We start from the raw sequence: 15,325 nt of genomic DNA, 5'->3' as shown, positions 1-15,325 counted from the left end.
CTTCCAATCTTACCAATTCTATGATTCTATGATCTTGGCTGTGCATGTAGAAAACAGTAAGTAGCCATGTCTAGAGTCTTCCTATGAAGATCACCAAATAATGAAGCAGAGAAACCATCTTTGCTTCACTAGTGTCAACAGCGCCACTTATCACAAGTACTTTAGGGAGAATATCCAAGAACAGCATTCCAGAACTGAGATGAACGGGGGTGGGACTTGTCAGGGTCTTCAACAGATGCAACATCAATTTAAATACTGTTAACTTATTATGAGCAGCAGTAATCCGAGCAAATGTATTATTTATAAGAATATCAAAGGACTGAAGATGACATGTGAGTACTTACATGTTTCTGGCCTCTTTGCAGAGATGGTATCGCTGTATAAGAACAGTGTCAGCCAAGACGCTCTGCAAACTGGTAGAAAGTCAAGACTCCTTGAGCGAACAACTTTGTTTAAAGATAGAAACTGCAAGTTCAAGTAATTATTTTGTACTATGATCATAACAATCATCTAGCATGAATCAGACTCTGAATTATAGAAAAGTCAGTGCTCAGTAACTTAGACTGAATTTACAATGCGTTAACTCATGCTAACTCTTAAACCTAGATCATTTCAAAGAACGAATTGTAGGCCAGTCAGATGATTACTGAAACCAGTAGAAATGGAAAAGAAAAAATAGATGGAAGGAAGAGATAGTGGAGCAGATAAGAGAGAGAGGTTAGCCTCCTACAGAGTGGAATGAATGAAAAAATGAGGAGGGGTGTGCATGCACATAAGCAATTACAGCAATAGCCTCAAAACACACAGCACCTACAGATATTTCAGACCTTGCTTTAAGCCCAATTATATTGGTTCAACTTCACCTACAAATTCACACAAGAAAATTATGTAGCTATAAGTGCACCTAATTTGGTTCAGTTTGATACAGCTAAATCAATTTAACTAAAGCAATATATACAGCAAGTTTAGCATCTTGCCCTGTTAAACTTCAGCCAAGCACTAATTATTGCTTTAGACAAAGTTCCATCACTAGTGTTTAAAAACACACTTACTGACAACAGATTAAAACTCTCTCTGGAGCAAAGAACAAAGCCAAGAACCTCCTTCTCCATACACATGTCCTGATTGAAAGTCATGCTTATACTGTGGCTATATAACTGAAATCAAGCAAGAAGGTAGATGATGTCCTTCAACCAGCCTCACACAGGCTAGGTGGTATTACACACAGGTGTACCCTCTGGTTGTCAGACTATCTGTATTAGAAGAGCAGAAGTTACCTATAATGGAGTGATCCTTATTTTCCTGAGTCTTACAAGAGTAATTCCAAAAGAAGTTTCAAGGCTGTGAATCCTGAGAAGAATCAGATATCTACATTTTAATCCTTCCAGCTGGAGAACAAATGCCTCTGTCCTCATCCTTGATGTGCTTCATCATATCAGCTTTGGTAGCTCCCATGCTCACACTGAGTCCCATTCTGAGGCACTGTATATGTATCTTTTCTAATATGGTATAGGAAGGGTAGCTAATTAATTCAGGGATGACAGCTTTGCTTCTGGGAAACATGCCTGTAAGAACTGCAATGCTGACTATCACATCATCTTTGCTTCTATTTTTGAATCTAGCTATAGATACCAAGCAGCAAACAAATTAACATTGTAGAACAATGTCAAAAGGCAAACATCTAGTATAATCAGTCCCCAGTAAACATTCACATCTAATTCAGTGTTGAAAAGAATACAAACCCACCCTATTAAAAACTGAAATGATGCTGCAGCCAAATGCCACTCCAAGCCCACAAGAAGTCTGCCAAACAACAAAGTAGTAGCATGAGACAATATGGTCCATGAAAACAATATTAAGTACAAAGCAGACATTTTAATACCATTTGGCTCTCAAATATTTGACAAGCTAGGCTTTTAAGATGCAGACACAAGACTTTCCACAGTTAAGTTAAACACAATGGCTAATCTTGGGCTTTTAAATATATTGTTTATTTATACTTAAACATTAACATCTCCACAGAAATCTGCGAGCACGTAGGAATGATCTTTCAGTGATGTTTCTGTTTAAACTGAAGTCCACAGTAGCCACATGTCCCAGTTTTTGTATCTTTGTCCTGCAAAAAAAAAAAATAAGAGTACAAAAATTGCCAGTTTAATTTTATACTGAATACAGCTTTTAAAAATTATAAAATTTCCTTTATTTACACGTGCCATCTTAAAACAGCTCAATATAACTGAAGTACAGAACAGAATCTTACTTGAAACACTCGAAGCAACAAAGAAAATATGAGGTTCATGCTTGATTTCTCTATCATATGCACTTTCCCTTTTTGCTTATGCCATCCTTCAACATAATTTCAAAACTGAGCCAAATTATTTCTTCCAGCTGTAAAGGACTCTTACCAAGCTAGACACCTTAAGTCAGTTCAGTCACATCTGTTTCATTGTACTGAAAGGATTATTTCATAATTATTTTACTATAAAACAGAACTTCGCATTTTCTAGTTATATTCAGACAGGATTTTTAGCCAGTAACATAAACTGACAGTTAGTTCTAGAAGGGAGGAAAATTTAGAAGAATTCTGAGAAAAAAAATCCCAAAGAAAAGATTTGTAGAATAGTAGCAGATGCTACAGTATAAAATGTTCTTCTTTTCTCCAAAGGGTAAGTTTGTTTGTTTTTTAATTTAGAAGTGTGATGCACTGGAGGCTGTTTCTGTAGTCTATCTTAATACGACAAAAAGACAAGGAAGCTAGATAGACACTATGAGATCTTCTATAATTTAGCAACCTGAAATTAAGTGAACAGGATTAGAATTGAAAATCAAGTCTACTCCCTCATCCAAGTCTAGATTTAAATCATTAGAACTAGCAGAAACAAGTAGATCTATTACTATTCTCTCTGCTTGCAGACATTAGGATTCAAGAACCTTACCGCAGACATAACTTGATCTTTAACAGAAAAAGAACTTAAAAGTCACAAACTACAGCATTCCCCAGGAAGCACACAACACAAGCCAAAGGAAACAATTCAAAAGATCAGCAGTGAGCTTTAAAAGTTAACTTCCAAGGACTAATAGATAAAAGCTGAGTTTTATGAAGTATATCCAGACCACTCGACTTTGAATAATATAAAATAAATCATTACCAAGTATTTAATATTTTAAAATAGAACTGTTATTAACAGTTAGGAGTTGCAACAACAACGACACTAAAGGACAACATTTCTCCCCCACAATTCCTTTGTATATTAAACAAATGTGAAAGTTGAGGTGAGCAAGCAAGATTTTAATTGTCATATGCGCTCAGGGTTTGCTTGAGAACAGAGAAGAGTAACAAAGCAGCAGACCACTGTTGATTCTATCAAATTCATCAGCAGCTACAATATTCTTACTCTCTAAAAATACACTATAATCTGTATCATTACTGTCATGGAGAACTGGAGAGGTGCCTGAGGATGGGAAGAAAGCCAGTGTCACTCCAGTCTTCAAGGGCAAGAAGGAGGACCTGGGCAACTACAGGCTGGTCAGCCTCACCTCCATCCCTGGAAAGGTGATGGAACAGCTCATTCTGGATGTCATCTCCAGACATATGGAGGATAAGAAGGTGATCAGGAGTAGCCAGCATGGATTCACCGAGGGGAAATTAGCCTTAACCAATCTGACAGCCTTCTATGATGGAATGACCGGCTGGGTAGATGAGGGCAGAGCAGTGGACGTCGTGTACCTTGACTTCAGCAAGGCTTTTGACACTGTCTCCCAAAACATCCTCCTAGGCAAGCTCAGGAAGTGTGGGCTAGGTGAGTGGACTGTGAGGTGGATTGAGAACTGGCTGAAGGGCAGAGCTCAGAGGGTTGTCATCAGTGGCGTGGAGTCTAGTTGGAGGCCTGTGGTCAGTGGCGTCCCCCAGGGCTCAGCACTGGGTCCCATCCTGTTCAACTTCTTCATCAGTGAACCTGGATGAGGGGACAGAGTGCCTCCTCAGCAAGTTTGCTGATGATACCAAGCTGGCAGGAGTGGCTGACACACCTGAGGGCTGTGCTGCCATTCAGAGAGACCAGGAGAACTGGGTGGAGAGGAACCTCATGAGGTTCAACAAGGGCAAGTACAGGGTCCTGCACCTAGGGAGGAATAACCCTAAGCACCAGAGCAAGCTGGGGGCTGACCCTCTGGAGAGCAGCTCTGCAGAGAAGGACCTGGGAGTACTGGTACAGGACAAGTTAACCATGAGCCAGCAATGTGCCCTTGTAGGGCCAAGAAGGCCAATAGTATCCCGGGGTGCATTGGGAAGAGTGTTGCCAGCAGGTGGAGGGAGGTGATCCTGCCCCTCTCCTCAGCTCTGGGGAGGCCTCATCTCAAGTACTCTGTCCACTTCTGGGCTCCCCAGTACAAGAGAGACATGGAGCTACTGGAGAGAGTCCAGCGCAGGGCTACAAAGATGATCAGAGGACTGGAGCATCTCCCTGCAAAGAAAGGCTGCAAGAGTTGGGCCTGCTTAGTCTGGAGAAGAGAAGACTGAGAGGAGATCTTATCAATTTCTGTAAGCATCTGAAGGGCCGATGTCAAGGGCATGGGGACAGACTCTTTTCTGTGATGCCATGTGACAGGACAAGAGGCAACAGGTACAAACTGAAATACAAGAATTTCTGCCTGAATATAAGGAAGAATTTCTTCCCTGTGAGAGTGACAGAGTACTGCCACAGGTTGCCCAGAGATACTGCAGAATCTCCTTCTCTGAAGATATTCAAAACCTGCCTGGATGCAATTCTAACATGCTTTAGGTGACCCTGCTTGAGCAGGGGTTGTTGGACTAGATGATCTCCAGAGGTCCCTTCCATCCTCAACCATTCTGTTATTCTGTCAGGATAAATAGGAAAATAATGAGCAACTTATTCTTCAGTGATTCTCTGACCATGATGGGAAGCTTTCAATCTTAAAACTACCAAAGATTCCCAAAGACTGAAAGAGTTCCCCACACAAACACATTAAAAAAAAAAAAAAAGAAAAAAAAAAAAGAAAAAAAAAAAAAAAGCAAACATTGAGCTTACAGAATTCAAAATAAAACACATATTCCTAAGAAAATTTCAGACATATCCTCAATTTACACAGTGGTATTTAGATATTCAGAATAAGAATCTCAAAACACAGCAAGCATATTACTTTTACTTACAAGGCACTGCTTGTTCTAACATATTACTTCCTAGTTCATTTCCTTTTCCCTAAAATCTGATTGACCTATCAAGCATAGCCAAATCAAGTGCAAAAAAATTTCTGATAACTTCAGTGGAAGCTCTCCAACTCTTCTGCGTAGAAGTCTTAATATTGTATTATGCATCAAATAAAGTATCTCAGGTGGTTACACTTTTTACTTCATTAAACTAACATGTCAAAAAGTAGATGATCTTGCAAACGAAAATGAGAAAGCAAAACATTCTATATGACGAACAAAGATATTACCAAGTTTATATATACTTTAGGATGTCCCAAAGCTCCACCACCACCATCACATGATATCACTCTGCTTTCAACTTCACTCACAGGCTGCTCTGCTATTAAATCAATCGCAAAATTCCTGTTCACCTGTAAGAGAAAGAGGAAGCTCTTGAGATATCTTCCCTGCTCAAACAGAAAGCAATTGCTGTTTACTGCCTCCCCAAGCAGTTCCAGCACAGCTGTGTTAACAGGTTCCTGCACACGTTTCTTCCTCTGCTCTCCGCAGTTTTAATAGCTCTTAGGGCTATGCTATAAATCAGATCAGTGAACCCATTGTGTTAAACTCTGCAAAAATATTCTCCCCAGCTTGAAACATGGTCCACATCAGTGGTCAGGTTTACAATGTAACCTACGCAGTTTCAGCAAAGAGGTGAGCAGGAACAAGCAGCAACCAAGAACAGAACACATTTAATCAGCACTGCCTCTGTATTGTACCTTAATGACTAGGTGATAAAATTGCAAAAGACTCCCTGCTGATAAAATAATAGTGGGACAAGTAAGGTCAGGTAATTTAGAGCCTCTCACCATGCACCTAATTCCATCATGGCACATAAATCAAAGAAAAACATCAACTTCGTGCATAACAACAGTTAAAAAGGCAAATTGTTCAAAGTACAAAAAAAAAAAAAAAAAAAAAAAAAAAAAAAAAAAAGAAGGAAAGAAAGAAAAAGAAAACCCACAAACCCATAAACATAATTTTGCCAATATATGAATCCATACTACACATACTTCCTGAACACTGTCTCATTGATACTGGGACTTTTTACTAAAGCTTGTCTACATGGACTGGCAAACATAACCATTTCTGGACACGCTAGGTCTGTCGTAGCACTACTTGCACCTAAGCAGAACCTACCGACTCGGAGCGTTTTCCTCACTCATTTATGTCATCATCTTCCATTAGCTCAGAGTCAGCACAGAGCAGATAATCATCTCCACCGCCCAAAATATAAACATAATTCAGGAAGGGCCAGCTAATTTCAAAGGCAGTTTCAGACATAAAAGAATACAAAATATTATATAAACCCAAAGAAGGCACTATTTGCTGCTCGAGGCATAAGGCTCATAAAGATGCTAGTACCTGACTGAAGACTAGACGCTTAGGAAAAAGTGTAAGATAACTAAGTGTCTATTAAATGAATCCACAAGGAACACAGTGGTTATTTTACATAGTTCTAGTACACAGTAATGTGAATTCTTTCTCCAAGCTTTCATTGAAGTATACCAACATTCACAATTTAGGTACAGCACTGAAAAAAATTAACACAAAGACTTTCTTTACCTAAAGTTGATAGCTAAAAAAAGTTAGTATTTTCTTCACTCTCCATTTTGAAGCAAAAGAACAACATCAAGAACCTCATAGCTTAGGGCCTATGTGCACAAGTCATATCTCAGTCAACTTCCACGTTTTTTACTGCTATTTTTCATAACAGTCAAAATTTCACATCCTTCCTTTTATGCTAAATAAAGGAGTCTTCAAGATGAGAAACAGAGCTCTACTCTTCCAAATCCAGTCCTATTTCTTAATCACAAAAATATCTGTGGGGAGAAGGGCAAGCAAGTACCTATTATCTAATGTTCAACTGTAACTTGTATATGGTTCAGCCTACTACTACTTGCCTGTGCCAGTACATTGTCTGTGAGACTAGGCAATAAAAATCAAACTTGCAGCTGACTCAGCTTCAAAAATCCAGAGAGAAAGAAAAAGGTTATATTTAAACCAGACCAGCTCTGATGTCAGGTCCATTTCCTCCAGCTGCTGTACTGGCACAACAGAAAAGGTAGAGCAGAAGTGGAAACTGTCATATAGTATTCGTTTCTGTGATATTTTAAGGATTATACAAGGGCAAGATTACACTATTCTGGCTGCAGCAGATATAGTTTAATAGCTACCATTCTCAAGTTTTCTCATAGCTCCTTCTCTTAGGCTGTTGCCAGATATCATTAATCTCCCAGTTTTGAATTTTGAACATTCGTATGTGTGGTGCAAAAAGTAATGATTTCAGTTAAAACACACAGATCGCATTATCCAAACAATTAGACTAGTAGAATCGAGGAGACAACACCCCCATAATCCGGGCTGGTGACTGCCGGGCACGGCAACTGCTCAGGAAAACTATGTGTAGAGTCAAGGTGAAGGCTCAGGCTTCGCTACCAGGGACACTTGCATCCAGAGACCATATTCCCAAAAGGAGTAAGCAATGAAGGCTGTATTTGTTAGAAAAGAAGTTAAGACTGGCTAAGAAGGGCACACTGAAGAAAAATGGAAGAAGTAACAGAGAAAGGACAGTCACCAACTTCACAGGCTAGTTTTAGACAAAGGCAATTTTCAGACTACAGATAGTGCTATAAAATCTAATACTGGTAGTTGAGATGCATTTTGGAAACTCCTACATAAAGGCAAAGACTAGAAATATATTCCATTGCTAAACAGAGTTTAGGATTGTTTTAGTATTTAACATGTAGGTGTTGTTCCAATTTCATAACTAAAAACCTGGTATTAAATCTCGCTTTATAGACTTGAAGTTCATTTCATTCTGGGGAAATAAGATCTGGGCGGAACTCAAAATTTAGTGGGAATCAAAAAAAAAAATCCAAAAATAGTTGTTCATAAAGGCACAGTAGAGTGACATGCACCCTAAGAAAAACTAGGGCCAAAAAACTTTTCTTACAAAGTTACAGAAGTTGCATACAAACAACCACTGCATTTGGAAAAGACTTACTTTCTCAGGTGTAAATTAGCACAGTCCTCCCAGAAGCAAACTACTGAGGCACACCATAGCGCTCTAAAACAGTGTGTCATTTTCATTTAATCATTTCTCATTTAGAATTCCTCTCTTTGCCATATAGCATGGGTTAAACAGCACATATGTTATGAAAGCCACAATACTACGTTGTAAATTAAGCATTATTAAAACTCAAAATCAATATAATTATTTCAGTGTAATTTAAATGTAACTTCATTAAAATATATCACATCTTATGCTTAATGCTTCCATTACATATACACACACACAAATACACACACTTCTAGCACTAACACTAAAAGGCTAACGAGACACTCAGATGGCGGGAAATGCAATTTAGTTAAAATAATCATCTTTGTTTCTCTCTCACAATCCAGCAGATCCTTGATGGATCCACACTGTTTGATTATTAGAGCCAAATGCTGAAGGACTCCAAATTTCACTTACCACTCCACTGCCATCTAGTAGCAACAGGCTTACTAGCCAACTTCACAGTAGTATATTTAGTTGAAACTGATGTTGTTAAACTCTGCTGTTAAGATTTCATTACTTCAGAATACATTAAATCTTACTTTGTATTTGCTAAATCATATCACTGTTTCAGCACATGTTTCCCAGCCTCTGAAAATGAAGTGTCCTCAAAAATCTCCTAGGCAGTTTGCATAAGGATCAAATGTTAAATATGCACAGGCAAATTAAGCTTCAAAATGCACACTGGAAAAGATATATAGATCCATGATTCAACAAAACATTTCATTATGTGATTTTTCTGAACACAGATGGCACTAAACACATGCCTAAAATGTTTTATCAAACTGGAGCACAGAGCAGCCCGAATTTAAAACACTCATACGTCCGCAACTGCGACAGCCTAACACCTAATGGATGTCAAACAAATCCAGAGTTTTCAGAGCAATTTGTGAAGGCATTTCTCTTGCAGAGAGCCAGGGGAGAGAGGATGGGTGGAGTGAGAGGGAGGTAATGACTTTAAATGGATAGCAAATCTTGATAACTTTGCTACTCTTTTAGAGGATAGTGTATCATCACATCCAAATCTACAACAAATTCAATTAAGAAGAATCCATACATCATATCACTGTGAGACGTTTATAATCATTCTACTAACTTTTTAAAGGGGTAGCTAATGATTTTACAACAGAAGTTAAAATACATAATACTTTCAAATAATTATCTATATGTTTGTGAAATTAAGTTGCTTCTTCACATAAATAATCTGAACACATGAATTTGTGCATTTATCTAACTACTCTCCATTGTACTCCACAGAGTACATTACTCTGTGTGCTTTCCACTATCCCAAAACATTTTCCAGAGAAGTTAGTTGCAAATCTAGCACCACAATATACACACTTCTAGACTATCATTGCTTGATCACTGGAAGAGGGACACTAAGGTCAAGATACTGACTAGGTCAGAGGGACCCAACTCTGAAGAGGTCTGCCTAGCTTATCTCAGTTTTGACCACTAACTCACCTAGCTCCTACTTTGGAAAAACAAAAATATTTATCTAAAGCTAGAAGCAAAAAATTGAAATACTCAGTTTTAATCAACAACCAAACAAGACAGCGCTTCATTTAAATGAAATAAAAACTCATCTAAAACTTAATTCTATTTTATATTTGTATTGATTCACAACTATTAAAGCATGTTCTTTGAAATTAAATACAATCTTCGTAATAAACTTCTTCAAAAAAGCACATAGTTTAATATAGCAGTTCATATTTGTATATCTGAAAAGGGAAAATGATGCACCTTTAATTATTTATTTTATCCCATTAAAAACCATTTGGATTAATCTGAAATTCAGTTTAAAAATCCTGCATTTTCAAGTACCTAGTGTTTAAACATTAGAAAAAGGGTTAAATGTTTACCAAAATACCTTTAAAAAAATAACAAAGATAGTATTTATATTGAGGTTCTACATCATTTTTTTTCTTCCTACCATGAAAGATTTGTTATGTCTTGCAGACAAATTGTGAAGATGATTTTTAGTCATTCTTTCCTGTACATCAGATTTTTCTTCTAAATCCTCATTACTGCAACTTTGGAGTGAAAAATAAACAAAACCCTTTAAACTGAAATAGTCATTAAATGGAAATGAATGTAGTCTCCATAACTATAGAGAAGCACTGTCAAACCTTTACATTCAGCAATAATACAGCACTACTATACTTTTAACTTCTGAATTAAGTCATCTTTAAATGATATTTTTCTTAACCAGAGAGAAAACTGGGGATCTTTTGGTTCCCACCCCCAAAACTCTTGTACTCAACAGAGCTAGTGTTACTGGATAGTTATGCAAGTAAGCACAGCCATAACAGCACTATGGTTTACTTTGAATCTTACTTTCTAGCACAAGTCATAGACGGTACATGACCATTATTCAAGGAGTATTATAACATGTATGCAGAAAAAAATTAAAAAAAAATAAAAATGCTACTGGTATCCTCAGTACATTACTTAGCAATAACATATGTTGAATATGCTAAGATCATATGTTAGTCCTACTGTTTGAATTTAATTTTCTGGGCAGCAATTATTAAATACTTAAAATGAAACTTAATTTTTTCCTCTCCCCTTCTCTATTTATGGATATTCTTCCAGCTGAAAGTCACAGTAAGTCACTGTATATGACTTACTGATTGAAAGGAAAAAATACTGCCAATTTGAGTAGCAGGCTCATACTTACATAATAAAGGTTACTAGATTTCTTATCTCATATGCTTATGTGTGTAACACAAAATCTTGACCTTAATTTCACACCACTCTTTATCAAAGTATGTTTGGACAACACACTTACTTTCGCAGCTCAAAGAGGAGAAACAATGAAACTATACTGCAATTTAAGGTTTTAAATGCAGCTTTAGTTCTTCCAGGCCCACCTCCACAGCACTTTAAAAGCCTATAAACCTCTGCATGCCTCTTGTTTTCCTCTGTTTTACTCTAAGTCTACCAAACTACTGTAACCTTTGTTTCCTGTCAAAAGAAGCCACCTTATAACAAAGATCATCAAATGGAAGTAGGAGAGGACACAGAAGCTATTATGCAGTCTTGAAAGAATTTTCACTCTATCAAAAAACTAAAAAACAAACTAAAATCAAATAAACAGCAAAACTCTAATCCAACTTTTGTAATTATTTTGATGACAATATCAAGAGACATCAATATCAAGCATAAAAGCAAAAACCATTCCTCCTCCCCTGAGGGAAAGCAAAATCAGTTACCTCCTTTTGTCGTCCAACAAATCTAATTCTTCTATAATCTTCTTCATCATATACCTGAAATACAAAATAAGTTTCATTTTATTTAAAACATAATGACTAAAAAAGACATAAAAGCTTAGAGTGCTATCACGACCAGATGATAGAAAAAAATAGATCTAAATAATGTTTTCAGTTTCAAATATCATTATCATCTCATAAATAGCTACTCCATAAGAAAATTTTCGTTTCTCTTGCACAGGATGATTATATCTATGAGGTAGGAAAGCAGAAAGCAAGGGGGTAGGGAGTGGTGTTAAACCAGTAAAGCTAAGTCTTAGCTGTCACCACAGAGGAAATCAGAAGACTTACTAGTCATAATGAAGTTTCCTGATTCCACACAGCCATCTGGAAGGTGAAATAAACCAGGAAATTTAAGTTTCCTATGACTATGTTTGGGTCAAGCAATCACCCCAACATTAGCTCCAATCAGTCACAACTTTCCTGTCTCCACAAAATATTACCCAATTCTCCCATGTTCCAATGCTCAGTTTTTACATTAAAAAACAGGTAAAACGAAGTTAGAAGGCACTTGCGTAAGATGTAAAATAGAGAAAGGACATACCAGGATTACAGCATTGTGCTTTTAATGTTTAGGCTACAACTAAGCTTCTATAAGACATTAATAAAGAATATGGAGATAATTTGGATCTCTGGGAAGGAAGGCGCTAACAATAACTTATGCTCTATTTTCCAGTTCAAATATAGCTTCCACCCACATATTTCACTGAAAAACCATTACTATCTAAATCCCCACCCCACCCCAAAGAATGAAGCATCAAACTGCATCTCAAGCTTCTTTTGGAAAAGCAAAGTAGATCAAGATTTTTAGGTTCCTTACTGCACAGCATTTTGCCCTACACTTAAAAGGAAGTTAAAAAAAAGACCACGCACACACTTCACAATCCATTCTATGCATCAAGCCTTACGTGGGAATAACAGAACTGCTCGCTATACTTTAAAATCAATGACAAATACATAAATCAAAGCTGTCTCCTAGCTTTTAAACCTCAGTTTCTACACTAAATGCAATGTTTCTCTATGCCACAGTGTCACCCTAGAAGCACTAAGTTGTACTAAGTTATTTGTGTACCATGTCAAGCATAACCATTTTCAAAAATTGTTTTCTTGCACAGTCTCCCATCTCTTCAAGCTAACTTCAAATCCTGGCTTTGAACCTCAACAAAATTGCAATGGTATCTTTTAAAAGTGTTTGAGATGAGCGTACGAGACAGATCATTACTAAAACACAAGATCTCTTTGTACAAAAGACAAAATATCTTTGTGCCGTTTCCGTGTCTCCCAGAGCAGAACTTTCGCCCTCCGACAAGCGAGGAGCGGCAAAAGCCCCCTCCGCAACGCGTCCCCCTTCAGAGGCGGCTCAGGCCGCTCAGCCCAGCACCCACCGCCGGCGGAGGGAGCTCGACGGCCGCCCCGAGACACAATCGACCCCGAGACACAGCAGCAGCCTCCTTCTCCCGCCGCAGCCCTCACCTGCCCCGTGTGAGTCACCAGCTCGCCCGTATCGGACGCCCGCACACCGTAGCGCCGAGAGGAGACGCTGGCAGCCGCCACCGGGCGCGACGGAGCCGCACGGCTCAATGTCCGCAAACAGCTGAAGGTCGCACAGGCCGCCGCCATGTCGCGGCAGCCGCGTGACGCAGGGAGAGCGCGCGCGCATGCGCACACGCTGACCTGCCCTCCCAACAGGCCTCGCCCCCTGCTGACGGTCGGACCCGCGCCTGTGTGGGGTGACGGGCTCCGGTTCAGGGGTTACACACGGCTGCCGTTAACGGACGGAGCGCGGTTGTGGTTAGTGACTCGGGGTCGGGCGGGTGGACGCGGCGCGCCGCTCGGGGGGCGGCGCGGCGCCTTCAGCTCTTTCGTGTCCCCTCTCAGGCACGGAACATGCTCTCCCTCCTGGCTCGGGCCGCTGCTGCCGTGGCCCGGCCGCTCCGCTCGCCTCTCTGCTCGCCAGTGTGGAGCGGCTCGCGCGCCGCCGCCGCGGCTCGGGCCCTGCTCGCCACTCCGCCACTGCCCGCTGTGGTGCCTTTGGCGGGGCTGAAGACAAAAACGTCTCTGAAGAGGCGCTGCAAGGACTGCTTCATTGTGCGCCGGCGGGGCCGGCTCTACGTGTGCTGCAAGACCAACCCCCGGCACAAGCAGCGGAAGATGTAGCCGCGCATTTGCCCTGCTTGTCGGTTCACCTCAGGTTCCCGGAGTCTCTCCCGAAACAGAAAGCTCTCGCGAGGCTCTTGAAAGGAAAACAATAAACTCAGTCTTTGTATGCATGAGTAAGCCTGTGCCTCCTGGTTCCTACATCTGTGGAATTACACTAATTCCTTTTTCAGTGGCAGATAGCTGACTTCTTACACCTGAGCACTGGAGACCTAAACCAGAAAAGATTGTAGGTGACAATTCTGGCACTTAACTCTCAAATAGTGTAAGTTAAATTCTTCTCTTGAGAGTGATTACCATAACTTCATTTCAAACCATAGATACCCAGCACTGAAATGTAAGGCCTCAACTTCTTGGACCTTATTTACACAAACAGTCAACTCATTGCTGAATTAGTAAGAGTGAAGTTAAGTCTTCAGACCTGGAGTTGTATTTGTACTTGATTAAAGGAAATTAAAAATTAATACAGATGGTGGTGCATTATTACAATGTAGTATAAGTCTTTCTTTAAAAACTCTGATATTGAAAGTTCTGTAATACAGAGCCAGTACTGTCAAACTCGGGTAGGGATTTAAGTGGCAGATACTCAAATATATTACACTGAGATACAGTGTTCTAGCTTTTGGCTTGGTTTATGGCTGAGGTAAAAATTTAGCTAATGAGTTACAGCCCACGTAACCTCATGCAGCTTCAGTAATGGCAGTTTAAAAAAAACTTACTGCTTATTTTTGTGGGTTTTGAGAGGTGATATTTTAATTACTGTAAAGCAATGTGAAGCCTTAATCTATTAAGTTTTAGTATGTAAAGTGGTCATTTAATGATGTGTTGCCTGTTCAAGTATATTCTGAAGTGTTCTTAGCCTACTTATTTTTTAGTTGTTTGATATGGCTGTAAATTATTCATCACATCTGAATGGTCAGTTTGATTCCTGGGGTGGAGTTTTCAAATAATGTAGTGTTCACAGCCATTATGGAAAATGGATATTTGTTAGCGTTAGCAGAATTTTGAAAGAGGATTACAGGATTAGAAACTAGAAGGCTCTGAATTGTAGAATTGTAATTGTGCTCTGCCATTGACTTGAAAAATCAATTATATAATTCAAGTATAATCTTGAAAAAGTAATTTTGCCTTTGTCTCTATTTCTGCTTCTGTTAAATGGGAGTACTGAATCTTAGTCTTCTTTCCAAGTACCTTTTTATAATTAATGTCTGTTATGAAAATGTTTTGAAAATGTTTGAAAGTCCATAGCTTTCTCTAATTTGGGTGAAACCATGAATGTGACTAGAGATAGTGGACATGCATGTTTATTTTAGGCTTATTTACAATGCTTTAAAAACAAGGAGGTGAATTAATGTGAGCCTAGTTGTTGGTGTTAAAGGCTTTCAGAATGTTGTGTAGTTTAAATAGCTTTTTTTTTTTTTTTTTTTTTTTTTTTTTCCAAAGGATAGGGTACATAATTGCTCCAGGCCAAAAATTTAGTCTTAATACAGATTGGTATTTTTAGTATTCCATAATTGTTGTTTGTATGGAGTTTTTCTGTTACTTCTCTCTCTTGCATAGCATGTGGGCAGAAGTTAGAGGGAAATAATAAGGAGAACACAGCAAAAATGGAGGTGATTTAGGGAG

General features: G+C 38.9%; 2 protein-coding genes across 2 annotated transcripts; one reads left to right on the top strand and one right to left on the bottom strand.

The window, feature by feature from the left end:
* Nucleotides 1–1,969: 1,969 nt before the first annotated feature.
* NDUFS6 (NADH:ubiquinone oxidoreductase subunit S6) lies at nt 1,970–13,200 on the bottom strand. Its single transcript, XM_062569684.1, has 4 exons — nt 13,016–13,200; nt 11,486–11,539; nt 5,458–5,580; nt 1,970–2,116 (listed from the first exon to the last, which is right to left on the bottom strand). The coding sequence occupies exons 1-4, from the start codon at nt 13,160–13,162 to the stop codon at nt 2,051–2,053; spliced, it is 390 nt and encodes a 129-aa protein (XP_062425668.1). The 5' UTR covers nt 13,163–13,200; the 3' UTR covers nt 1,970–2,050.
* Nucleotides 13,201–13,223: 23 nt separating this feature from the next.
* On the top strand, nt 13,224–13,815 carry MRPL36 (mitochondrial ribosomal protein L36). The gene is made up of 2 exons (XM_062569685.1): nt 13,224–13,333; nt 13,421–13,815. The coding sequence occupies exon 2, from the start codon at nt 13,430–13,432 to the stop codon at nt 13,697–13,699; it is 270 nt and encodes an 89-aa protein (XP_062425669.1). The 5' UTR covers nt 13,224–13,333; nt 13,421–13,429; the 3' UTR covers nt 13,700–13,815.
* The last annotated feature ends 1,510 nt before the right edge of the window (nt 13,816–15,325 follow it).

The sequence above is a fragment of the Rhea pennata genome, chromosome 2 (genome assembly GCF_028389875.1).
Source record: "Rhea pennata isolate bPtePen1 chromosome 2, bPtePen1.pri, whole genome shotgun sequence".
Classification (NCBI taxonomy): Eukaryota; Metazoa; Chordata; class Aves; order Rheiformes; family Rheidae; genus Rhea; species Rhea pennata.
Note: the sequence above shows the minus strand (reverse complement) of the source record. Positions and strands in the feature narration are given on the sequence as shown.